General features: G+C 45.0%; 2 protein-coding genes across 4 annotated transcripts; one reads left to right on the top strand and one right to left on the bottom strand.

Moving 5' to 3' along the window:
* Positions 1 to 512: 512 nt before the first annotated feature.
* chrnb4 (cholinergic receptor, nicotinic, beta 4 (neuronal)) lies at positions 513 to 5,997 on the bottom strand. Its single transcript, XM_029145237.3, has 6 exons — positions 5,297 to 5,997; positions 3,697 to 3,842; positions 2,692 to 2,736; positions 2,379 to 2,488; positions 1,253 to 2,294; positions 513 to 989 (listed from the first exon to the last, which is right to left on the bottom strand). Exons 1-6 carry the CDS (start codon positions 5,376 to 5,378, stop codon positions 825 to 827), a joined length of 1,590 nt encoding a protein of 529 aa, XP_029001070.1. The 5' UTR covers positions 5,379 to 5,997; the 3' UTR covers positions 513 to 824.
* A 9,343-nt stretch (positions 5,998 to 15,340) lies between these two features.
* Positions 15,341 to 25,289, top strand: LOC114852321 (ubiquitin-conjugating enzyme E2 Q2-like). Of its 3 annotated transcripts, none has more exons than XM_029144638.3 (14): positions 15,341 to 16,165; positions 16,574 to 16,678; positions 18,021 to 18,143; positions 18,310 to 18,363; positions 18,454 to 18,594; positions 19,065 to 19,149; positions 19,309 to 19,369; positions 19,458 to 19,548; positions 19,640 to 19,698; positions 19,821 to 19,869; positions 19,986 to 20,081; positions 20,672 to 20,738; positions 21,358 to 21,385; positions 25,162 to 25,289. In XM_029144638.3, exons 1-14 carry the CDS (start codon positions 16,007 to 16,009, stop codon positions 25,163 to 25,165), a joined length of 1,122 nt encoding a protein of 373 aa, XP_029000471.1. In that variant the 5' UTR covers positions 15,341 to 16,006; the 3' UTR covers positions 25,166 to 25,289. The 3 variants fall into 3 exon arrangements, with proteins under 3 accessions (XP_029000471.1, XP_029000472.1, XP_055363414.1); XM_029144639.3 differs by lacking the exon at positions 25,162 to 25,289 and having other exon boundaries at positions 15,345 to 15,883; positions 15,982 to 16,165; positions 21,358 to 23,917; XM_055507439.1 differs by lacking the exon at positions 25,162 to 25,289 and having other exon boundaries at positions 15,346 to 16,165; positions 21,358 to 23,917.
* The last annotated feature ends 292 nt before the right edge of the window (positions 25,290 to 25,581 follow it).

Raw genomic sequence — 25,581 nt, 5'->3', positions numbered from 1 at the left:
TACTGTTAAAGCTGCGACACAAATACTGCACAGTAAAACAATCAACACCGGCTCCTTCAAATGGTTTGTTGCATCAACATTTTTATCCTCACGTCCAGAAGGAACCTTTTACGTGATGAAATGTTCTAATTGGCACATGTTCTGCGAACTGCTGGCTCCGTGGACCATCACCAGCAACACACATTAATGCAGCACTTTGGCAGGACCCTGACAATTTGAAGACTTTATTGCAAATTTGATATATTTAATCAAAATGGAGGATAGCACAGATTAATCTTTATTATTTAATCACACATTACAGTTCACTGATCTGGTAATATAATAAACGCAAATAAAATGTTATGTAAACAACTGATGATAGCAATCAAATGTTACGTAGAGTGTCCGTATCGGGTATATTCATTTTTAAGCATTGTGGACGCTACATTCAGTTCAGTCCTGCAGCTGTGAAAGTCAAGGTGAATGAACTCTAGACACTATTTCCCGTCCAGAAGCATCATTTCCGCACACCATGAGGAGCAATAATGTGTTTTATTGCTTTAGGCCACAAGGTTTTGATTATTGAGACGTTGTGTCTTACACCAAGATTCAGTCTGTTCCACAAATGCACATATTAAGTTGTTCACAAGGACATTTTTTTCCCTGAAACCCACTTAGGTGCAATACTGGTGGAATTTGGCACACGGAGCAGAGTTTTAGGGCCTCCGGTCCCTGCCAGCGCAGCACGACAAGCAAAAAAGAAGACTTGAAAGCTATTACATACTTATACCTATAAGATCGATTGCTTATGAAAAGAAAAGTAAGTTGCTGAGTCTTGATGCTGATCAGATGCGAGGGGTCTCTGAGCTGGGCTGCTGGTTGCCAACAATCTGACTCTGGAAAAGAGGCTGTAGGAACAGGCCCAGAGTGCCCACCACACACACTATAACGAAGATCCACAGGAACAGGCGGTCCACCACCATGGCCACGTACTTCCAGTCCTCAATCACCTGCAATAGACACGCATTTCACAAGTCAGTGCCATGTTTCACTGTTTCATCATCCATGATGTCTCACATTCTGTTTTTACACTTTTACTGTTGCCCTCTGCATTTGTGGAAATTACTCATTTCTCCTTTCGTTGCCTCTATTTTATTGATTTGACACAGATCGATTTACCAAAGTCTGACTTTAGTTTGTTGCCAGTTTCAATATATTTGCACAAACCCGTTTATGGGATTCAGTCAAAGATCTCTCTCATATTTATACATACGCTCTGGTCGTCATCATCTCCCATCATGTGCTCGGCCACAAATCGCACTCCGTCCACTGCCTCCTGGACGTCAGCGGTCCAGTTGGAGCCGCTTCTGTGCGGGAGGTTCTGTGTAAACGTGGGAAGGTAGTCGGTGGAGGGGAGCTCCCCTATCCTGTGGTGGCTGTAGCTCATTGGAGGAGCTGTGTTTTTGTGTCCCGGAGTGGAGAAGGCCGAGTCGGAGGACAGCAAGGCAGAAGATGACATGGTGATTCCCGTTTTGGCTGAAACTGGGTAACCCAGACCCAAAATGGCTCTCCTCGCCCGGAGGCACCGCTGCCGACGAAGTCTCTGCTTCGCAGAGTTATTGTGCGGGCGCCTCATGAAGAGCAGGGCTGGCAGCTTGATGAGAAATATCAGCTTGACCCAGGCGGGCATGGTGTGGGTGCTGGGTGAGCGGTGGTGCACGTTGAGCACACACACACTAGTGATGATGGAGAAGGTCACCAGCACCATGGTGAACATCAGGTACTTGCCGATGAGGGGCACGTCCAGAGAGGTGGGAGGAACAATCTTTGAGATCAAAAGCAGAAACACGGTGAGAGCCAAGAGCACGGAGATGCAGAGCGTCATCTTCTCCCCACAGTCTGACGGCAGGTAGAAGACCAGAATGGCCAGAGACGTGATCAGAACGCAGGGGATGATGAGGTTTATGGTGTAGAACAGAGGCTTCCTCTTGATGATGAAGTCGTAGGTGAGGTCCACATACGTGGGGTCCAAAGCGTTGACGGTGCGTCTGCCTGGCAGGGCCAAGATGTCCCACTCTCCGCTCGGGGTGAAGTCGTCCATGCTGGCCACCTCCGACTTCAGGATCAGGTCTATTTCCGTGTGGTCGTACGTCCAGGAGCGGAACTTGAGCGTGCAGTTCTGCTGGTCGAAGGGAAAATGCTTGACCTCGATTTTGCAGGCGCTTTTGTAGATGGCCGGTGGGAGCCAGTTGATGCTGCCGTTGAAGAGGACGATGGCATTGGTGAAGACGGTCACCTCGTACGTACCGTCAGCACTGAAAAGAGACAGAGGGGTTTCACCTGGCAGCAGCGACGCCGTTAGCAGACTGCTGCGACGATGGGAACACCGCGATGCTTACTTGTTGTACAGAACGATATCTGGGAGCCAGATGTGTCTGGATGGAATGCGCAGCTTGTCGATGCCCTCGTACTTGGCAGGGTCCCATGATAACCTGTAATCCTCCCAGTGCTGGAGAGAGCAGGCCATTAACGGACGCGTGCACGCGCCACACAACACCAGCTGATTTCTAATTACATGCTTCGTTATCGGTGAAATACGGCCGGCGCACAATTACAGGGGCACTTTGTTCCACGGTGAGCGAGAACAGGCACGGTTTGATTCAAGTTCAGGGGGAAGGACGTTTCACGAGACACGGATGCCGTGACACTTACCTGAGTGAGCCAGACATTGGTGGTCATGATCTGTTCTCTTTCATTCTGGAAACAAACAAGAGGGAAGATTAGCCAAAATGTGTGTGATGCTTCCTGCATAACAATTACTTATTAGTGAACAAATACTACAGGTTTCATAAGGTGAAACTGCAAGAATGACGTAGGGACGGGCTTCCCACCTATAATAGATAGGTATTGTGATGCATATACTGTGTAGGTGGAAGAGTTATATATATATTATTCTACTACATTTACTTAGATCTATTGCTTAAGGTGACACCAGTAAAGATGCTGAGTAACAAGAAGACAATGAATCAGTCTGCTGCAACTTTCATTGCAGAACAGGCAGAGTTGTGCAGGCATCCATCATCCTAATGGCTTCACAGGGTCAGCGGCTGGAGCCAGTCCCATCTTGGGTTGGTGGGACCAAGCTCAGGAAATGCATGCAGACACAAGGACAGAAGCCTCCGTGACTGAACCCGGCGCTCAAACGCTCTTCGGCTGTGAGGCGGCAGCACTGACCACACAAACGCCGCCTGGTGTCCACTTTACACACAGGATAAATGTAACAGCAGCCTCGTCTCGCCTCAAACAGCTTGTCATGTGCTTCTGATGAAACCTCTGCCTAATTAATACCAGTTACACCACTGGGTGCAGTGGAAACTCACGAGGCGGTGCTGCGGGTGAGCCTCGCCGCTCGCCGGCAGCTCTGCCCCCTGTAAATCAGAGCGCAGCCTCTATCGCTGTGGCTAAAACAGCTTTATGGCCTCTTTTAATCCAATGTGCTGAAGTTTCAATCTGCACATGACAGAGGCAGAGATCACGGCTGACCACGTATCCGCCTCTGCGTCCATCCATTTAGAGCGGCTGCATCTGGGCCCGGGCTGGTTTGTAATTAATGGATTCCCAGCGCTTTGTGTCCGGCCTTTCTGTCAGAGCCCTTTCAGTCTCTGCCCCCCCCCCCCCTCCTTGCACATTGTCCTCTCTGAGTATTTGGGCGCTCACCACGCTGATGAGCTGAGCCAGAGACACTTGCAGCTTCACTGTGACTCTCTCGGTCCTGTTGACAGCCGGGCGGATCAGCGGATTGTACCGGTCCTTTCCGAGCAGCCACTTCATGAGGCGCTCCTCTGAGTCAGCACTGCTGCTACCTGGCGACACAACGTTCATGTTTGGCTTAGTGTTCTCAAAAAACAGCATACTAAAATGCCATAATGACGTCATCTGGAAGACTACTCAAAAAAAATTTAATTAAAAATTTAGAGGAACAAAACATTTATGTACAAAGTTAGATGAAATTGTGACATTGTATATTAAAATTTTCTAAAAGATTTTTAAGGCAGCTTTAAATGTTTACAGCATATACAGTAAGCCCTGTAGAGAAAGTCTATGAAATGAAAGAAACATATGAAACATATATAAAACATTCATTTCAATCATGTAAAATTTTCTCTCAAGTCTCAAGGGAAACAGCAAATGTCAATTAAGGGAGCTAGAGACGTCGGTGTTGTGGAAATTATGTTGAAATGCCAGAAAGGCCCCACAGTCCTTTACAAATAAGTAATTACATCTGGGACGAGGGCAATTATTCACAGCATGTTAATAATTCTGCATTAGCGTGAAGCCAACTTTAAATTGAGCTAAAAACGAATACCAGCACTTAACCTGCAAATCCCTCCACCGTTAAATAATGGCCTCCGTCAGCCGGGAGAAGACGCGTCAGATTAAAAGCCATGAGCGTCGCTTCTCGTCCGGAGCCGAATGAACGCACGTCGCGCGTTTGCTTCCATTTTCTCCACGCGCTGCTGGTTATTAATGCCCCCGACTCAGACTCTCGCTGAGGCCTATTGGAGAATCGCTGTTGTCAATAGGTGACATGAGATGTTAATGCTGCAAATGAGATCCACTGCCTTTTATGATTCTGTCACAGCTCCTTGTTTTTAGCGTCTCCGGGCCGGTTTTGACTGCGGTCAGCACAGTCGGGCCCGGAGGTGACGGCCACGTGGAGAACGGGTCCGTGCTCCTGCAGGAATAATGTGCAAAATGCCCCGACACTACGCTGACTGAGAGTGAGGTCAGGCGTGTTAATACAATGCTGGAGTTGATAAGGTCACGCTTCACAACACAGAGAAAAACACGATTTTACCAAAATGGAATTCAGCTGCCAACTTAATGAATGTGTTACACAGGCATTTTTGTCTACTTCTTTTCTTGGTGATAGAAGAATCCGTATATTAGTCTCTTTGTTTCTTCTTTGAAAAAAAAGGTCAAATAAATATGTGTGTGTGCATGTTTCAGATGATGCTGAAGCATTTTGTTTGTGACCCACAACAGAATGCTTTCAATATTTGCTGCCTCATCAATTTCCCTCCTACACATATTTAAAATCCAAAAGTTATTTTTTTCTTTTTGAGGAAATCAAGCCGTGTGTGAGTTTGTGTTTTCCATTAAAGCTGCAAAGCTGGATTTGGACTTCATGACAGTAAACAACGCTCACTTCCCTCTTGACGCACGTTACGCCCAAAAATGAGCCGAAACGCGCACAAACACACGCTGGAACTTCGCAAAGAAATAAGCCGCAGTACTGAAAGGAGGACACACTTACAGCAAACCAGCGAGAAGGCGTACGCGAGGATGGAGAGAGCCCGGGTCATTGTTTCGCCACCATCCGGTTCCGCGGCGCGCATCAGGGATGAAGTCTCGGAGCTGCGGCGTCGAACGCGCTCCCCCTCGGACCGGACATGCCTCGCGCACCCCCCCCTCGCGCCTCGGTCAGCGCCGCGCTGGCCGGCGTCGGACGCGGGGTCCAATCCCGCACGGCGACACGCGTCGTCCCGCGCGGGGCTCACGCTGCCGTGGACGGACGGACGGACGGACGGGTCTCCGCTCCGCAGCCTGTCCCGGCGCCCCGCTCTCCGTTCGCTGCTCGTCCTGCGGGTCCTGCGCTCGCGCTCCGATCAATTACTGCAAGTTCGCAGCAGCCCGCCAGCTGCCGCAGTAAAAGCGACGGTGGACGTGTTGTGTTGACGGAAATGCGTCTTTTCACGCATTTATAACACGCCTGCGAGATGGGGAACCAACGTAACGGTAATTACAGAGTTTGCGTGACTCCTGCGTGTATCTCTGAACTAGTAACTTAAAAATCAATAATTAGACAACTACCAAAACGTGATCATTTAAAATAAAGGTGTAGAGAAGCATATGTGGCATTTATGTCATTTTCTGACCCCGTGCCGTGTTTGCGCTGTCTTCACACGTCCTCATTAAGGAAGCTCAGACGTCTGAGGTTCTTCCCAGCTGATCGCCGTGACTCGTAACACTGCGCTGACTTCACGCTGCTTTGACTCGTGCGCTCCGAGAAGGACAATAAATCATTCTTTGATCCTGCGTGTGAGATTTAATGAGGTGAGGTCCAGTCAGATCTGGAGCAGAGCAATCTCACTGTAACAGATTTACAGTCCCCACACGCTTAAAGCCTCATTATAATGGCCAGTAAAGGAACTGTATCAGACATGAGCGGCAGCACCAAGGTCCATGTGCAGTTATAAATTAGAACTCCAAAGGCTTCCATTCTGGATCATTGAAAACAGATCAATACGGGTTGATTACGTTTGACCCTCATATATATTATCAGGTGACCGGGGCCATGAACTCACAGTTCGTACATTTGTTCTGGAAATCGTACACGTGTCAGACACAGTGTTTGTACAGAAAACAGCTGTTTCCACAAAGACCACACATCCAGAACGCCCAGTGCCCCTGCATTTCTACAGATATATGTCCAAATACATATACAACATATAAAATAATACATGTCTGTCGAAGCTCGTATAATAATAATTTCATCCATGAGTCTGAGTGGACGTTTGTGACAGATCTAATGAAATTCTCCTGGCTTTACTCAGGTATTGCATTGGAATTGAATGGAAGGTCACCGTGACATTGACCTTTGACCGCCACAATCTATTCCGTTTGCGCTTGAGGTCAAGTGGGCATTTACAGAAATCCCTTTGAGTTATTTCTGAGATATCAGATTCATGAGAGCCGAAGGCAGAAGAGCGGTGTGAGCAGTGACTGTAGACCAGCAGCGCAGCTCCCTCCATCAGTAACGGTGCTGCTCACAGCTCTCACTCTGTGGATGTGTTACAGCTCATCCTCCTTTCCTTTTCCCTCACTTCTACTGAGATTAAACGACACCCCAGCTTTTAGATCAGCTTCCTTTTCCTTCCTCTTCCTTCCCGTTGCTGTGAAACCACCTCCTCAGCAGATCGCTGCACGGAGATGACTGATAAAACCACAGGCTGATTAGAGTCCTCCGCAGGTGGACTCTTTCATCCCGTCTGCAGTCTCGATGGCGGTAGTTGTGACGGTCGGTGTGCGTCTTAACAAACTCTGCGTTGGCTCTAAGTCGCGCTGAGCTGGAGGCTGTTCCACTGAATCACCGCCCTGGTTTGTATCTGCTCCATCTGTGACGTGCCCGCAACTGCTGAGTCATCAGAAAGCCTCAGTAGGTGACAGTGTACAGAGTTATAGGTCATGAGGAAATGTGCCAGTTCATTTTTTAAATGGCTGCCAACACATCCTATTACACAGGGATGACAATCTACGCAGACACATTCAGATTGTCTGGACTTTGGCTCAAGGCCCGGGGATCCCATCGCTAATTCACTACTAGATGGACGCGGATTTGATTTTGGTTTGCGGCAGACATGTTCAGAAAGCTTCGTCAGGACGTTTGCAGGCAGTTCATTACGTGAGAGTGCTCACGGCCTCGGCCTCTGCTGCTTCGTCCACATAAACGGGGCAAAACTTATCCACGCGAGGTTGTTTATGCTCCATTTGTGTCAAAATGACAGTTTAAGGCCGCTCTCGTGTGGACACAAACTCCATCTATTTCGCTTCAGACTTCAGATTAAGGCCAAGGATCCCATCAAACGTGTCTTTACCAGCCGATCAGTCAGATGATCAGAAGATGAGATGAGATCAGATGACTTCAGATCAGAAGTCACACACGTTTCACATTTTATATTTTTGGACTTAAATGACTCTTTTACAAACATAGCGTGATAACATGCCGCTCCATGACTGTTTGCATGATCTGACGTGAGAACTGAAAGCTGCGAGACGCGTGGTTCTCCTGCAGCATCATGACGCGCGGCTCGTTTCTCCACGCGATGGAGGAGGAACAGCTCGTCAGTGAAGTGCTGCTGTTGCAGTACCGCGTCGCACCGCTGCAATCCCACCCTGCGAGGCACATATATCAGGGAGGCAGCTCATTACCTGAGAGTGCAGTGCTCACAGCCTCAGTCTGATGCCTCTGACTCTGCCGTGGGGTAAATGCAGCCGGAGGCGCGGCTCACTGTGCGCTGCCTGCGCTGATGAAGCGTGAACTCTGAGGACTGTCCGTGTGCACGGACAGTAGAAACTCTGGGGGAGTATTCTGAACTTGCCTTGTGGGTATTTACTGGAATGCAATAGGCTGCTGGACGGAGGGCCTGTCTCACTTCTCGCCGCTCCATCTGTTGCAGCAGACTGTAATGAATCTGTAATGAATTGCATCTGGTGAAGACGAATGGAGCTGCTCATTAATGCATTGTGCTTCCTGCTGATAGACAGGAAGGTGAGACCGCTCCTGCCTGCAGTGCCTACTGTAATCTGTCATACACGAGTAGAGGAGATGGATGAGCACGTGTGACATTGCAGATAGAGTGGGAGTTAATGTGACCTCCTGAATCCACTCTGCAGAGACATTTTTTACACTTCATGGCGTGGCACTGAAGCACACCCACCTGTCCAGAAGCGCGTCCACACAAATCCCACAGGGAACAGCTGATGTGAGTCGTCCCTGAGCTCCTCTTCCTCCCCAGAAGCGCCACACACCTGATTTAGAGGCGACCTTCTCCCAAGGAGCTTGTCTGCTGCTTTTTACCATCAAAGTGGCAGAAAACTGAATGACTGGGTAAAATATATCATATTATCACAGATTCTTTTTATTATATCTGTAAAACAATGCACGCTTTCCAACGGTGGCTGTGTGTTTGTATGTGCAGGCGTATTTAGGTTTTTCGGCATGAGCATAATTTAAAAACCACTCGACGGCCCTTCTGTCCAAACACAACTGTAAAATTGAACCCATTTGTCACAGTGAGGTCTTTTACATGCAGACACTATTTACTGACATGCATTCCCACAATCGCAGCTGACCGGAATCAATTCTCTCTGCCCTAGATGAGATCTTAATGTGCTTAGAAAGGTGTGTCTAAGAGCTCCTAGACAACGGGCGATCGAAGCCAGGTCCTGCGAACTGTGTCTTCCTGCGAATCGGCTCGTTCTGCTTCCTTGCTCGCCGGGAGGAACGGCAAACAAGTCCAGAGAAGCTGAGAGGAAATAGGAGCTAAAAAGACTGAAAGGGTACTTTAGTCAGGTCGTTGGGGGCTCCTTGATAGAAATAGTGCTTCAGACATGACCCTGATGCACAACCTCAGCTGTCAGAAGACAAGCCTCGTAAAATATGACAGATTTAAATCCTCCATGCGATTATGAGGTAAAATGAAAATCACAGTAGGTCAAAGTCTGACAGCTCAAAAAACACTAAGAAAACTGGACGGATGGACGGACTGGACTATTTGAGTCCTAGTTTCATAAAATGGCATGCAAAAACATAACGACCCGCCAACATTCAGGTTTATTCCATCTTGGGGCTATTTGATGTTTTCTTTTGCATATCACTAAACTTGTGTTACAGCACGTTCGCTTCTCCGAACAGCTAAGGCTGGACAGGAAGAGCAGGAGACGCCGGTGCTGGAGGAGCATGATTATGATGGAGTAGGACTGACAGAGCAACTCTGGTGTTATTGGGCCTTGGAAGCAGGATCCCTCTCCTGGGGCTCATAAGGTCAGTGCCGTGCAAATTCAATCAAAGGCTATCAATACTGGACATGGAAATGACCCGCCTGGACCTGACCTGGAGTGTGAAGTGGACAATACACCACTGAGGGGTCCCGCTGAGGACAGAGTCCACGGCCTGATGTTCACTTCACTGTCAAATGAGACCGATTCAATTGCTTAAAAACACAAAGCATCTGCTCTCTGTAGATTTGTGGTATTAAGGAATTATTGTTATTCTAAGTTTGGACATATATTTATGTAACATTGTATGTATGAGTTCAATGAAACATCATGGTTGACAAAAAGTTAAAGTAATGCAAAGCAGCTAAAATGTCCTTATTAAATGAGCTGCTGTGTGATTGATGTTGCTGACCTGTGTGTGACTGGAGCTTTCATGACGTGAACACATCCTTTTAGCCAACGCTGTGTGGAAATCTTAGGTTAATGACATCTAAACATTTGGCCTGAATTATGTCTGTGTGATTCAATTCTGTTTCTGTGTTACCATCAAGCCAGCTCTCCGGGGACGACAACAGAGAGGATGAAGCCTCTCTGTCGTACGTGCTGCTAGAGAGGCCCAGAGAGCTCATCCATGGGGGGCGGGGGTTCAGATGCTGAGGTGACTAATGGCTGCCTGTCTGTCTGGACCAGCTGCTAATGACGCAGGCCAGAGATAATCAGCTAACCACAGGCACCGCGGCTGGTTACTCCAACGTAAGTGAACCAGATTGGACGTGACGATAAAACCTCCCAGGTGGAAATCCAGCCGTCCATCAATTAGCGAAAAGTAAATACTCTCAGGCCGAACAGGGAGAGTATATATATATATATATATATATATATATATAAGGCATCACACCAGATACGATGCTCTTGAATACAACAAAGCATCTAGAGCGATTGATGCAAATAAGAAGCTTTGACAGCATTGTCTCATTGATGGTTGCTTGTACTGTGACTATCAGACTGACCATCAGAATGTGAATTCAGTCCTGACCGCGCATGGCTTCAAACATGACCAGCTGCTAAATATGCTGCTCTCCACCAAGGAGAGCGGCCGGACTCCATCTGATCTCTCTGCTGCAGCCCTGGTGAGTCCTAGGTGACCGGACCACAGGTAGAGGTAAATTGGATGTGTCACAGCTCGCAGGACTCCAGATGGCACGTTGCTGTTCGCTGTGATTAGATCATTGCTAGGAGACGCTATGCGCCACCTACAGCGGAGCCTCCTCACCTTTTCTGGCTGCGTGATGTCCCTCCGCGCCCTCCGCACCTGCCCACGCTCACGGGCAGCGGACAATGGGAGCGGTGCAGAAACTTCCCAGATTGTTGGTCTCCTCGCTCGCAAAAGAAAGTTAACACAACAAATGTGCGCCCAACGGGTCTTTATTAATGAACCGGATGCGGCGTGAGCTCTGATCTGGGACCTGCTCACTCTGGAGCGTGTTTAGGCTAAACCATAAGCAGCTCGCTCATAACTCTGGCCAGGGCTGATTGAGGGCTTCTCTCTGCCTGCACGTTGGGTGTCGCTGCCCGGGGCCGAGCAGGCTATGATTTAGATGATACTTGTCCTCTTAGCTAATTGATTTACGCTGGGCCTCCTTCCCCCATGGTGGCCTTCCGTGGCCTCTCTTTGGGCCTGTAAACTGTATTAGCATGGGGATGCAGTGACTGGCAGCGGTGCACTCATAACGAGGCCCCTTCCACCAGCCTCTTTGCCAGAACAGCAGTGCCCCGCAAAGTAAATAGACTTTGGCTCCAATGTGATTAGGCAGCAGTTTACTTGGTTAGACCGCATGAGCAACAACAGATCCCACCGAACAGCAACTCTCCACAGAAAACCCTTATCCAATTAGACCCACATAACACAGTCCATTTCACTCATGCACTGTAAAACTATAAAAAATACTCAGCTTCACAAAAGCTGACATGCAGTTATATTTGAATTTCATTTTTGTCATTGTGTAGTGTTGCTTGCTTCTTCTTCATGGGTCTTTTTACATAATATGCATGTTTAAAACAGCGGTGCAGTGATTGCAGCTGTTCACTTGACTGACCCTCTAAGACCACAGCGATGTGTCACCCACACATGCACTTTGTATTTCCTCAAGGTGAAGCGTCTTCTACCCTCAGGGCTTAATGCAGCTCACATTATTAGCATTTAGTGGACCATGCACAGACTAATGTACAGCTGAGAGCATGTGTAATCCTTCGGCCTCAAGGACGCTTTTCACATTACCTTCCACACAATTTGACTTGTATAAATATAAATGTTCATCACTCCTTGCCGCACATTCAGGAAACGCACTGGACAGATTAGTTCCGGAGACGTTCGGGCCACTTCTGCTCTGCTCTGTGTGTGGTTGATACTGTATGAACCGTTCCATGCGTGGAACATCCAAGAACGAGTGCTCCGCTCACCGTCAGGCTTCTAGGTCCTCGTCTCAGCGCGAATTCTCTGTGTTCCACCGAAGAAAAATTGAATATTGCTCTTCCTTGGTAGGAATGGCTCTGTCTCCTCTGACAAACTGCTTTGTGGTTTGTGGTGAATCAGCAGTTTGGACGGTTGAGGAATGGCTCCAGTTATACACAGCTGAACATACGGCGGCGGTGCCTTAGATGCAGCTGATCTATAACCACTTGCTCCTAAAAGTGTTTCTATTCAGTTGTATGAGGAAAATATACAAGCAAAACATTTAAAAGTGTAAGTGGTAAATTTAGCATTGAACTAATTCATCCTAGCAGCTACTGTAAGTGATTCCATCTATAAAGACCTTTAGGGTCAAGCTGAGAAGGTGTGTAGAGGCTTCATGCTGCCCCCTCTGACCTTAGCTATTGTTCGTAAAGAAATAATAAAAGTTATAAATCTTGGGAGGTGATTTGCTCCTGCTGTCCGGGATAGGATGAGCAGACAAGGCAGGGTTTTAATTAAGTTTTCATCTAGTGCAGATGGGGGAGAGAGGAGCAGGATAAATCACTGAGGACAAGTGCAATCTGCCTCTTTATTAGAGCGCACGCAGCCACCCTACGACAAGCTAACACCAAACGCTCCGTCATAAAACAAGGCTAAAGGAAAACCGAGAAGGAAGCAACCAGGGTTCGAGGACCTTGCTTCTGTCTTCTGATCCCAGGCCAGTTTAAACATGACATCACAGCCCAGATCTCTTTGTTCTGCATTTTGTTTACAAACAGAAAGTGAAATGGATTTCAAATTGTACAAATTAAGATATATAATACTAATATAAAATGCTGTCTAGCATTCACTTGTGTTTGTATCCATCCAGTCCTGTGTATCTGTAGTGTTTTTATTAATTGCTTGTCAAATTGTAAATGTTGCAGCTATTAATTGAGCAGCATGGTGGGAACCTCTCAGCAGCTGTCAGTTGAGAGAATCTGTAACATGTTAAGAACACAGTCAAGATGTTTTACAGCTCTAACCTTCTATACCATGACTAATGCCGCATTCACTCATAGACTGCTCGCTACTCTTCATATTCACTTGAATGGGACAAATGGAAACTGGATGAAATTGGATCTGCATACAGAAAGACAGGAAGCTAAATCATTTCTCTGCAAATGTTTGAGAAGAAATGATTTGATTTTAAATGACGACTAAAAATCATTACGTATGGTGCAGAAGCATGTAGAGGCAGCTAATGTACAACCATAGTCTCTCTCTCTCTCTCTCACTGTCAGAAACAAAAACGGTTAGGCAAACTTATTAAAGTCTAACCTTTTTGATTTTACAGCATCAACTCGTCGACCCCCCGCTCCACCACCACCAAAAAAATTGCAGTGTTTGATGATCTGGAACCTTGACCTTTTGGAACCATTACATTAACAAGGCCCCTGATCCCACTTCAGTGACTTTAGGTAGATTGTTCGAAACTTATACACACAGCTGCAATATTATAGCCACTAAATCTGAACATGCGTCAGCTAACACACAGGCCTGACATATATTGGTGGCAGTGTGGCTTTAGGCTATAAGGAGACTGAGGCCCATATGAGGATTCTGTCATGGAGTAATTCCTGGTCATCATGCAAGGCTCAAATGTGCAGCTGTACTCTTGGTCCAGCCACCGTCCATCACCCCAACCCATTTAATTTACAGGCCTCTAAAATGGAAAATCAATATTATTCTTCAACATTAAAACCTCAAACTGCAACACAGCAGTAATGTAGCTAACATCTTCAACACAATTATAAGAGTGCCCCATTTGTATTCTGAGCCAATCTACTGTTGTCTGCTTTGACTAAATAAGACACTAAGAACAAAAGATTGGCCACAGTTCCGATGAGTTGCTGGTCTCATTTAATGTCATTCACAAATACTAAACTGAGGGTTGAATAAAAGAAAGGCCTTTCCTGTTGAAAAAGTGAAAATGACATAATTAAAAGCAAACGCAAAGCGCTATCCTGGATCCGTCAGCTGCTCTTAAACCCTCAACAGCCATAATCACAAAATGACTGGCTTTTAAGGTTTGCTTTTAAGGTTTGTATATTCCCTGGTGTCTGTTTAATTGAAGTCAAATACTAAAAACCTTTCTTTAAGACTTTCATAGGACATTAGATTCTCTCTGGGGTTGTCTGCAACTTCTCTTCTATAATAGAAAGTCTTACATTTTAGAGATGCAAATTAAAGCGTGATTTGCAGGCACATTTTGAAATTATACAGACACTGAATTGCCATTTGCTCAGCCACTGATGATGAAATACATGAACATATGCAAAAATGTAAACTTTGAAATAAATATATGGACCTGAACGAGACAGAACCAATGTGGAGAGAATATGACGTATTGAATCCCGAGCTATCGTAAACCAGATAGTAGTGAAACACTGCCCCTTAGTGGACATAATACAGTACTACATATAGTTGGTTCATATTCCCATTGTACATAAGACACTTGGGAAATAATTGACAGGTTAGCAGCAAATAAAATACACATGTAAAGTCATTAGCTTTTTGAAAAGTAGTATTTTCTATACTCAGTAATACTGCACACAATAAATATATAGTATGAGGTTATACATCCTTGTTGTTTAGACAAATCACATAAATACACAGATACTGGCAAAGGAAGCAAAGGACACAAACCAAGAATTTGGCAAATGCTAATCAAATTTGTGTTTCAACTGTTCAGCAGTGCTACACAAGCAGTACAAACTTCCACATCCATCCTTCCAGCAAATATTCGCAGGGGATGAATGGAGCAGTAGCATGTAGGTGAGGGACAGATTGCACACTCGCATGTGTAATTTTGAGAAATGATCAGAACCCCCAATCTTCAAATGCTCTAAAAAACAAAACCTAATAAACCAGAAACCAGTAAATAATAAAAATGTTTGGGTGTTAAATGCAAAATAATGTAATACACAAAATGGACATTTCGGTCACATATGTGACATATATGCTGTCCCCCACATAATAAAAATATTGTTGTTAAGGAAATTTCTACTAATGGGCATCAGTACTGAAATCAGTTGACATATCCCACCTGTAGTGCAGTGAAACTGTCCAAACAATCACCTAAATACACCAAGTCATTCAATGCACAACGCATCATGAAAACAATAATTTCTGAGAGTAAATACAACATGAATCTTGCCTCGCATCACATTATAACCGAACTTTAAGGCTATTTTAAGACAATTATTCATTACATCACAGTTGAGTCAAGTTAGTATTCTGTTCAAGTTGGCTGCACGGGTGAATGGGGCCTCGTTGTGCAAAGCACCAAGGGGTTCTTGGTTCTTGCAAATCAAGCGACCACCGTTCAAACGCTCCGATGATGTAAACTTCGCTTGATTTTCGTGCCCGCAGATAAACCGAGGACGCGCTGAATGCTGGGATTCTGCGGGAACGGGGAGATCGCAGGACGCCATCTTTAAACCCCACAAGAGGCCAAGCTCAGTTGTACACCGGGATGAAAAACAGTGCACCTACAGCAGGTTATAACTAAGTTCGCGTTGCGGGGATTGCGCGGTTGTCTGTCGGTTGAATAAATAGCGAGCAACAATCCGATGGGACTGCGAGGAGATGCTCGCGGGACACCTCGAGGGGCTTTAATGCTCTTATGAGAGGCAGACAACAACAATAGACAGAAAGACAACAACAACGGACTAGCCGGCTAACTCGCTCGCTAGCATCCTGCCGAGCGCTGCGCTGCTCTCGGATGATACGTGTAGGAGCGTTAGCTTGCGTTGGCTACTTTATTAGCAAATCTCCCCGGTCTCGCTGAATTTTGACCGGACGCCGTTCGTAGCCGGCGGTGGGACTCCAACTACAGCTCCCAGCGAAGTACGCGGGTTTTGCCACTTTTCAGATATTTTTCGCCATAATTTGCGTGGTGGCTTTAGCTAGCTAACAGCTAAGTCCCGACTTCTCCCCCTCCCCAGCGGCCCAGCCGGAGATGCGTGGAAGATGTCGGTGTCGGGGCTAAAGGCCGAACTGAAGTTTTTGGAGTCCATTTTTGATCCAAATCACGAACGCTTCAGGATCATTGACTGGAAACCCGACGAGCTGAGCTGCCAGTTTAATGTAACTGGGGAAAAGCTGTTAATTATACACTGTAACATAACGGTAAGTGACCGGGAACACAAGTGCCGGGGGTTTATGTACTTCCCTTGTTGGTCGTAGCGAGCTAAAGTTAGCTGGTTAAATGCTAGCTACGTCAACGGCACAGACAACCTCCTTAACTACATGACCCCAATGAATGCGGCCCGGGCTTTGTGTGCTTTCGTTAGCAAATGTCACCGAACTCGGGATTGTTCGAGTCCTGATTGTGAGTTTGCTGGTGTGACGAGTCGAAATTCAGCAACATTGACAGAAGCGTTAGCGCTTAGCCGCTGGTGCGCTGGGAATGCTAATGTGGTCGACTCACAGCCCAGCTGCGTTATTGACGGACTTCAACGCTGCAGTTATTGCTCGGAGCAGACGTGTTGAGCAACTGTCTAGTTCTGTTTCTGTTCTGTTCTGCTGTCTGTTTAGGAATCGTATCCATCTACGCCGCCAATATGGTTTGTGGACTCCGATGACCCGAGCTTGGCGCAAGTTTTGGAGCGGTTGGAAGACGTGAGAAAAGGCAGCACCCTGGTAGTTACTCCGGCTTGTTTGTTCCATTTTGTCACCCTGAACAGAACCTACCTCGTCTATACATCTTGCGTCGAACCCGAGGAGGGTCTCATAATTCAAATTGACGCTTCGTCTCTGAAGCTGTGATGTCAAATCAGTGGCCTAAAACGCTCAATACTCACTAGGCGTTCCTGTGATTATTGATTCAAAGACAGCAGTAAATTTGACACCGTGTAAACCCTCTCAACTCTCTAAATGCTAAATGCATGGCTGTGTGTCTGCTGAGCAGCACTGAGCAGGCATCCTCCCAACAGGAGCGCTTTATTTGCAGCATTCTGAGATGATTCTATTATTATTATTATTTTGTTATCTTTTTACTGTGTTCTTGTGGACAAGCATGGATTCTTGCCTTTAATCGTGCCTTAGTTTAAATAGGATTGTGTTTATTCATGCATTTTGAGATTGATCCATTTATTCTGTCCAATATTTAGACATACCTTGAATCTATTGCTGTTCTTATAAACACCTTTACTGTGCAACATGCAGCAAATATGTCTCACTATGTACAGGGATTGGGGTACACGTGCCAGTTGGCACAACATGCATTGTTATTATTGGGTAGTGCATTACAGTATTGGGTAGACCAGACGTCCATATCATGTGAACCTCGGGACAACCTCTGTGGTCAAATATCACTGAGAGTCGGCTCCTTAAGTATTGTTACTCGTGCTGACTTTCTGAGCTTAGCGGCCTTATTTGTCCTGCATGCTCTGTTTGTAGGACTCTCATTATGCAGCTTTATAGAAGTACTGTCAAATATTTGACAAATATATTCATTTTAGTTTGCACCCTAACGCGTTGTACGCTCAGATAAATAGCAATGTTGTGTGCCAAGTAAAAGGGCAAACTTGAACTTGCTGCAGACAGATAAGATCTACCCTATATTTGAGTTGCACCAAATATGCAAAGGCAGAACAGAAAAGCTGATGGTAACTCATTTTACAGGAGTTCAGTTCCAGTCTTTCCTCAAATGTATTGTTTGAATCTTACATCACTTTGCCATATAGGTGACTTCAGTCTTGCTCATACAGATTATATGTAACAATATTTTACAGTCAAACTGCCACACAAACCTATGATGCATGATTTGTATAATCAATGCTTGACTTCATAAATCACTACATTCAAGTACTTCTGTTAAAACTATCATTATATTAATACCTACTGATATTAAAGATCCCTCATTGATGGATGCTCTGACATTTTTTATATCACATCTGCCATGTGACATTGTTGTGTTTGTTATCTTCAATAATTTATGTAGCTCTGTACTCACTTTCTGTTCCTGGATTGTTTGTCCCAGCTTTTGCAGCAGTTGAAAAAGCTCATTTGTGACCTTTGTCGGCTGTATAACCTTCCCCAACATCCCGATGTAGAGATGCTGGACCAGCCCCTCCCTGCCGGCCCTGTGGGGCCAGACCGAAAGGTAAGGCTGCGTAGTTGCTCCTTTGTTTTTCCCATGTAATCCACAGATCTGTGCAATTATTCCAAATATATAGTAAATGTTTACATTAAGATGCTTTATTATGCTATGTGGTTATTTATCTTAATTAAGCCTGAATTTAAACCTTTTCTGCCATTTGTATGTTTAGCATGGGACAGAGGAGGTCACATCTGAAGAGGAGGAGGAGGAAGAGATGGGGGAGGTCAGGCAGCTTCTGCAACTTGTTTTGCTCTAAGCCTGATTACACAGATGTGTTTTTGTCTTGAATAAAATATCAATTTTAAACTAACAGGACATAGAAGACTTGGACCACTATGAAATGAAAGAGGAAGAGCCTGTGGATGGGAAAAAATCGGAGGATGATGGTATTGAGAAGGAGAATCTTGCCATCCTGGAGAAGATACGAAAGAACCAAAGGCAGGACCACTTAAATGTAAGTCTTTTGTTTTTTAAAGAAATGTTTTTTATGTTGATGGCATTTTGGTCTAGAACTTAAGACCTTGATTTGTTGTTACAAATATATACTGGGTAGAATTGTTGAGGGTGAAGAGAAGTTTAATTGTGACAATTATAATTTTGTAGATTTTTCTGGCAATGAGGAATAAAACATGTTTGTAAATGGATGTTAATGCATCACATGATCACTTGCTGCAAAAACACGAGTGCCTTTATTCTCATTTTGTTAAAGTAGTTAATTATGTTTCGACTGTAGCACCGATGGCGCTTACTACATCTGTGCATTTCACATTTAATTTTTTATATTTTGATAAGTGTAGCATTTTTTTCGTTCAGGGTTATAGAGGTGAGAACACTGATGTGCCACATTAAGATAGGTTTACTGTAAACTGAGATGCCCATGGTGCTTTGTCATTATTGTAATAGTTGATTATTTGTATTGTGCAGGGAGCTGTGTCTGGTTCAGTGCAAGCCTCTGACCGCTTGATGAAGGAGCTTAGAGAGATCTACAGATCTCAGAGTTACAAGACAGGTATGCACCCTGCACATGAGTTTGCTCTTTGTCCTTTTACAGAAAAGCACACACCAAAACAACCCCAGACAAACAATAATTACCATCCTCATATGTACCAAGCATAGTTTGTAGTACCTGCACTTGGAGATGTGGACAGCCTGTTTATTTCTTTCGCAGGCATCTATTCTGTTGAGCTTGTTAACGACAGCCTGTATGAATGGCACGTCAAACTAAGGACGTAAGTAATGTGATGGTCGCCTGTCGTGCTATTTTCTCTCTTGCTCTTTGAAAACACAAGCTGATTGCATGGTCTTAATAACCAACAGAGTGGATCCAGATAGCCCCTTGCACAGTGATTTACAAGTTTTAAAGGAGAAGGAAGGAATGGATTACATTTTACTAAACTTCTCATATAAAGTGAGTAACATTGACATTGCATTAATATCATAAGACACTGTTTCAGCCTTTGTTTTCTGTAAACGGCTACATTTGCTTGTGTTCTCTACAGGATAATTTTCCCTTTGATCCACCGTTTGTCCGGGTGGTTTCACCTGTGCTTTCTGGAGGGTGAGTTTATTCAACTGGTACAAGTCTCCGTTTCTGAAAACCCTGTGCTCCTTTTTTAGCTTTACGTCATGTTTGTGAGCAAACCTAAGTGTGTACATATACATTTCCTCTTTTTGCTTCAGTTATGTTCTTGGAGGAGGTGCCCTGTGTATGGAACTTCTTACCAAACAGGTAGGTCACATGCCTGATAGTAAAATGAATGTGTGCTAAATGAGAAATACTTCTGTTATTGCAGATTGCACTTGTTGTATAACATTGTAGGATCTCACTGGCTTTCCTGATTGCAGGGTTGGAGCAGTGCCTATTCCATTGAGTCTGTCATCATGCAGATCAATGCCACTTTAGTTAAAGGAAAAGCCAGAGTGCAGTTTGGAGCCAATAAAGTAAGTGAGGAAGTCAAGAATCGTCCTTTGATTGTGTTGACCTTGTGTTGACTACCACGATAACAGCGCTTTGACGCAGAGGCCTGGTTTCATTTAGCGGTGGCCTGTTGAGCTGTGTCCTGTTTCTGCAACCAAAAGTGTGCATGCTATACGTTTGATGTGTCAGTATTGAGAAAGCCAAGGTGTAAAAGCTTATCTTGTACTGTTGTTTGCAGTTGCAACCACATGGTCACAGCTGTTAAATTCTGTTAATATTTCCACTACACACTTCTCCACTTCGGATGAGCCTAGTACTCTAGATGGATATAGACATATGTAGAGAAGTGTCAGTGCAGGGGAGTCGGTTTTACCCAAACTGCAGTGGCCAGGTGTGTGTTTGTGTACGCAGTTTGTAATTATGAGTGGTTAAACAAGGGTGCAGAATGCAGGCTCATTATTATGCAGCATACAGTTTTGATCTTGAAATTGGAGCCGATGAGAGAAGCTTTTCCTGCTTCTACAGAAGAGCTGTCATTGCTGTTTTCTGTTCTGTGCTGTCCTGTCATCAGAAACCCAGTGTAAACTAAGGTTGACTTCATCTTTTAATGCAGAACCAGTACAATCTTGCCAGAGCACAGCAGTCCTACAAATCCTTGGTTCAGATCCATGAAAAGAACGGTGAGTGTGTTTTGTCTCTGGTTTCGTCTGGAGTGCTAACCTTGTTTACAGAATCCCTCCCATGCATCAAAGTGGTGGAAAATTAGTGCTTGGGCTGTAATATGTGCACCAAACACAGACAACATTTACATTTGTCATCCCTCAGGTTACACCGACCTTTTAGATCTATTAGAGAAACTTTAAAGGCTTTATCCCATCACACAGTAGATGCCAAAACACAGTTTAATGACTGAGATTCAACATAACTCACAATCACCTTGTCCCATGTCTCTAGTTAGAAAAGCGTGAAACTTCTAATGAAGACAATCTGGTAACCTATCTGAGCTATGCTGTATAGGAGGGTTTTAAACGTTACAGGGAATTTCTAATACAGTATAATGCCAGCTCTTAAATAGCTGAGCCGCAATGCTATTTTTGGACACCACTACACCCCATGCATTTTCCCACCGGCCTGTCCTCGCACGGGTCGTTGGTGCTGGAGCCTGAGCTAGGTGTTATTGGATGAGAGGCAAGGTTACCCACAAGGTTCTAGTTGCAGTTAGAAAGGCTGGATTTATAACAATGAGGCAAAACTCGTCTCCATGTAACATGTAGTCATTGTGTTCTTTTTCTTTCCTAGGCTGGTACACACCCCCAAAGGAGGACGGGTAAATGGACTATTGCCTTTCCTACACTGGGACCATATGTCTTAGTTTTTTCTGGTTGTGTTTTTTTTTTTTTTTTTCTTGCGACCATTTTTTTTTAACCTGCAAAACCACTTTGTTCATTCTATTTGAAATACAAACCAAATTCCTCGTTCAGTGACAACCCAGAAACTAGCACACAAACACCCAGACTCGCTCACTCGCGTACCTCCTACGTTGCTCATCAGCTTGCGAGGGTGTCCTCTCCAGATATTTCTCTCTCTGTGTACATCCTGGTGTCTGATACAGTCATCTTTTCCCATTGTGACATTCATTCCGTACTCGAGGAAAAAGTTGGACTAAATTGTGTGCAATCCCACCTTTGGTTTTGGTGTTGAGCATGCCAAGGTTACTTGCTGCGTGTTGAAAGGTGCGGCATGGCTTTATCCTCAAGGCAGTGGCAATCTGATGCTTCAAGTCGCTGGACTCTCCCTCTCTGGCCACAAACTGGATCTGAGAACGGCATGCAGCGCTCCCTGACATGGTGCAGTGGTGACTGATAAGGACATTTATCCATGGACAGCCTCTGTAATATTGTGCTCCTGTATTATATATGTAATGCCAAGATCCCTCCTCTGGAATAAGATGTGTCTGAGGCTAGCTTGCTTTCAAACTTCTTATCATTAAAAGCTTGAAGCCCTGAGATGGAGAGGAACATGGAGACCTTTGCAGCCTGGTACAGCCTGTAATGAAGAACAACATCCTACTGAGCTCTGAAGTTGGAGACCACTGTCATGATCCCAACCAGCAGCTAGACCGCCCCCTGCAGGCGAGGCTTGGCGTGCAGCGAGGCTACACAACAAACATGACCAGGCGCAGCAGGGCCTTGTTTGGAAAGGATCACACTGTAATGTAGTTGATTTTAACTCCTCATGTAAACATGTAAATTTGTATTTCTGCAAAAGGATTTAATTGTTTATAATGTAACCTTGTCTGGGTCTTTGGCTGAGCAGAGACTGTATTACCTGACACCCCTGACCGTTACCAGCAGGGGCACTGCAACTTCACAAGCCCCGATAAGAATAAGAAGTTGTTGCTTCGTTGATATTCTTGCAGAATGAAACTAAAGTACACGGTGTTGTTACATAAGCTTAACGACTACTGCAGTTTGGTTCCTTTTTATTTTAATATTGATTTGTACTCCTTGTGAAAACTGGCGATGGCGACCGTTCCCCTTTTTGTGATGGCGCCTCTTGAGACGCAGCAGTTTGGAGTTTGGCTTTTCATATCTACTCATTCAAACCAGATGGACCTCAGTAAGGCTATGCAGCGGAGACGGCTCGCCGAGTTTTGTTGTACTGGGAAAAAAAAAAAAACTTAGTCTTAAGAGCTTAACACTGTAGTCATCTGCTTAGTTCTTGTAACTGGTTCACATCCTGACCACTTTGCCAATCCTGCAGTTGTGGAAAAAAAAGTGACCTTTACCCTTTAGGACTTTTCCTTGACCTCGTGGCTGTATTTTATATTAAAAACACAGTTAGAGTTTCAAATTCACAGCAATAGTGTTGAGCATAAACCGTCTGGCTTCACCCCTGGGAAGATCGCCTGTCGTCTCTTCCATTTCCAGAGTACTTGTTGGTGAATATTTGTGTAGATTTGCCACAGGAGGGACCCGGGTCTTCCCACTTCCACCTCTCTGGTTACTATTCATGACCACTCTCAGCACCGCTGTACCCGCCAGCATGCTGGGTCCTTTATGTAATGTGAATAATATGCAGAAAACTATGTGGAGCGTTCCCGTTAATGCAGTTACGCGTTTCTTGTGGCTGTTCTATTGTGTGGTTACTTGCATTGTTTTGAGTATATTGTCCTGAAAACCAGCATAGAAAGCTTAGTTATGCTTATTCACATGGTCATTCCTCGTTTTTTGAGTTGGTTCAGAGTTTCCTCAGCGACGTCAGTCACGGTGACCCACTCCTTCAAACAATTAAAGACGGGTGTGAAAGGTGCAGCTTGTCCGACGTCGGGCCGAGCGCCGTCCTGCTTCCGTTTCACGACGAGCAGACTTGTGATTGCGGCTCGTTGGCATGGCTGTCGCTGTTGTGGTGCCACCGGTGACGCGCTCATCGCTCCATTCTGGTCACATCGTCGAGGCCACCGCTGCGTTCTCTGGAGAAGCAAACTCAGGAATTCATACTGCACACTCAACCTTGCTGAGGGATTGCTTCAGAAAATCAGAATGGAGCGCCGGATTGAATGTGTCGACCTTTTTTGGGGCCGTTTTTGAAAGCGAGGCCCCAGCGTTACCAGTAGACATTTGCGGTGTGTTTATCTGTCCGATTGCACACACAGATCTTACTGAAGGCTGTCGCGCTTGATGAATAATTACTGAGCGAGTTGTTGGAATGATCGGTGGAGTCGGGCTTTGCTCGTGACGAGGGCTTCAGAACACATTTACTCTGTCTCCTTGATATTGCTGTATTTTGCATGTCAGTATATCAATGAGTGTTTTCCCCCCAAGCTACTGAAAAGAGTGGTTGGAAAGTGTTTTTCCATTTTTTTCCCCATAACTGTTTACTTGTGGTTTTTTATATCGGTGCACAGGACAGACTGTGCTTTGTTTAAGGAACCACGCCAGATACTATAGAAGACACCCTGCCTGCTTGGATTAGACGTAAAGACGCCAGGATTCCCAACCAACGCACAGCATCAGATCTGTGACGAACGCTCGTCATTAAACTAACCTCTAGAAGAACGACGTGCAGACGCGTTGCACTGGATGACGGCTCCTGTCACTCAAACGAGCTGAAACCTTCTCTGCTACAAACTGGTCTGAGGTGTGAACCAGGCTGATTCTGGGGTGTTACCTTGCTTCATTACCTGCGGTGGCTGGGTTATAAAGTTATGCGCTGTTAGCATGCTTTGGTTTGGTTTCATTTTTTTTCCATTGCAAGGGTGATTTTGACCATGTAAAGTAATTTGTAAACTTGCATCAAGTTTATGAATAAAGAATTTTATGAAAAAAAGCCTAATTTCTCATTTATTAAGAAAACAAAATTAAAATGATGCCCACAGACCCAGCAGTCATTGACCCAACATGCGTTTTGAAATTCTAGGCTTTGTCGTGTTTTGTTTTTAGTGTTCAGCGATGACGCTCACATCTAGGGAACAGTCTGTTTGAACAACTGGTGATGTTCAACCTGGGCTTTCTGTTATTTCTTCATTTTAAAACGTGTTGTCGTGTTTGCACAGTTTTTAAGCGTGACTACACTAGACTTTGGCATCTAACTGCTGTTACATTGGTTCTAGAGAGCTGGGTCACGGCAGCATGTGTGATTCAGCACTTTACTTGTCATTACAACAATGTGCAATGAAATTCATATGTATCAAACAGCTGATGATGATGATGATGATGAACCTAATCTCATGATGCCCAGTACTGAACTGAATGACGCTTATTGTAATGAGTTATCTGTGTGTCGGCCTCAGTGACTCTGGCTGATGTTTACTTTGACTTTCAACACTTGATCATTTTCAACAGTCCTCTGCTGTCAGCTCTGGGCCAAACAAGCACACGGAGTACAGCTGTTGTGATATAAAGGACTGATGGTTGTTGCAACATCTGATTTTAAAATGCATGACCTTTGCTTTGAGAAAAGTCCAGATGACAAACAGGAGTTATTGTTATTAGAAGAAGTTACATATCTGTGCCAGCGATGACATCAGTACTTGTGATGTAATGTGTGTTACAGATAATCAAATATTTGTAGGCTCAGTCTGACGTTTCTGTGTTTTCCCAGATGACAGCTGCAGAACTAATGTTGACATGATGATGATGATGCTATACTGGTAATGTACAACGCGACCAGATAAAAAGGAAGCCGCCAGTCTGACAGCTCACACTGAGCTACAGACACCCAACAGAAGGACCGTTACCAGGTGAGTTCTGCTTCACCTGATCTTTCTGAAGACTTTACTGGAAAAATGTTCAAGTTGATCTTCTCACACTTGATTTCATTCCGTCGCTGCAGAAACTGCTGTGTGGAGACAAAGTGGAAACATGAAGACTGTGATTCTCACTCTTGTGGTTTTATTGGTGGCTTTTCACCAGAGTAAGTTGTGAATGCATGCCTACCTTTTCTACAGAGCTCAGTGATGATATTAATATATATTGAAATTGTTGATGCTGTGACAAATAAGCTGTGTTTCGTTTGCAGGTG

This window comes from Betta splendens, chromosome 3, assembly GCF_900634795.4.
Source record: "Betta splendens chromosome 3, fBetSpl5.4, whole genome shotgun sequence".
In the NCBI taxonomy this organism is placed as follows: domain Eukaryota; kingdom Metazoa; phylum Chordata; class Actinopteri; order Anabantiformes; family Osphronemidae; genus Betta; species Betta splendens.
Note: the sequence above shows the minus strand (reverse complement) of the source record. Positions and strands in the feature narration are given on the sequence as shown.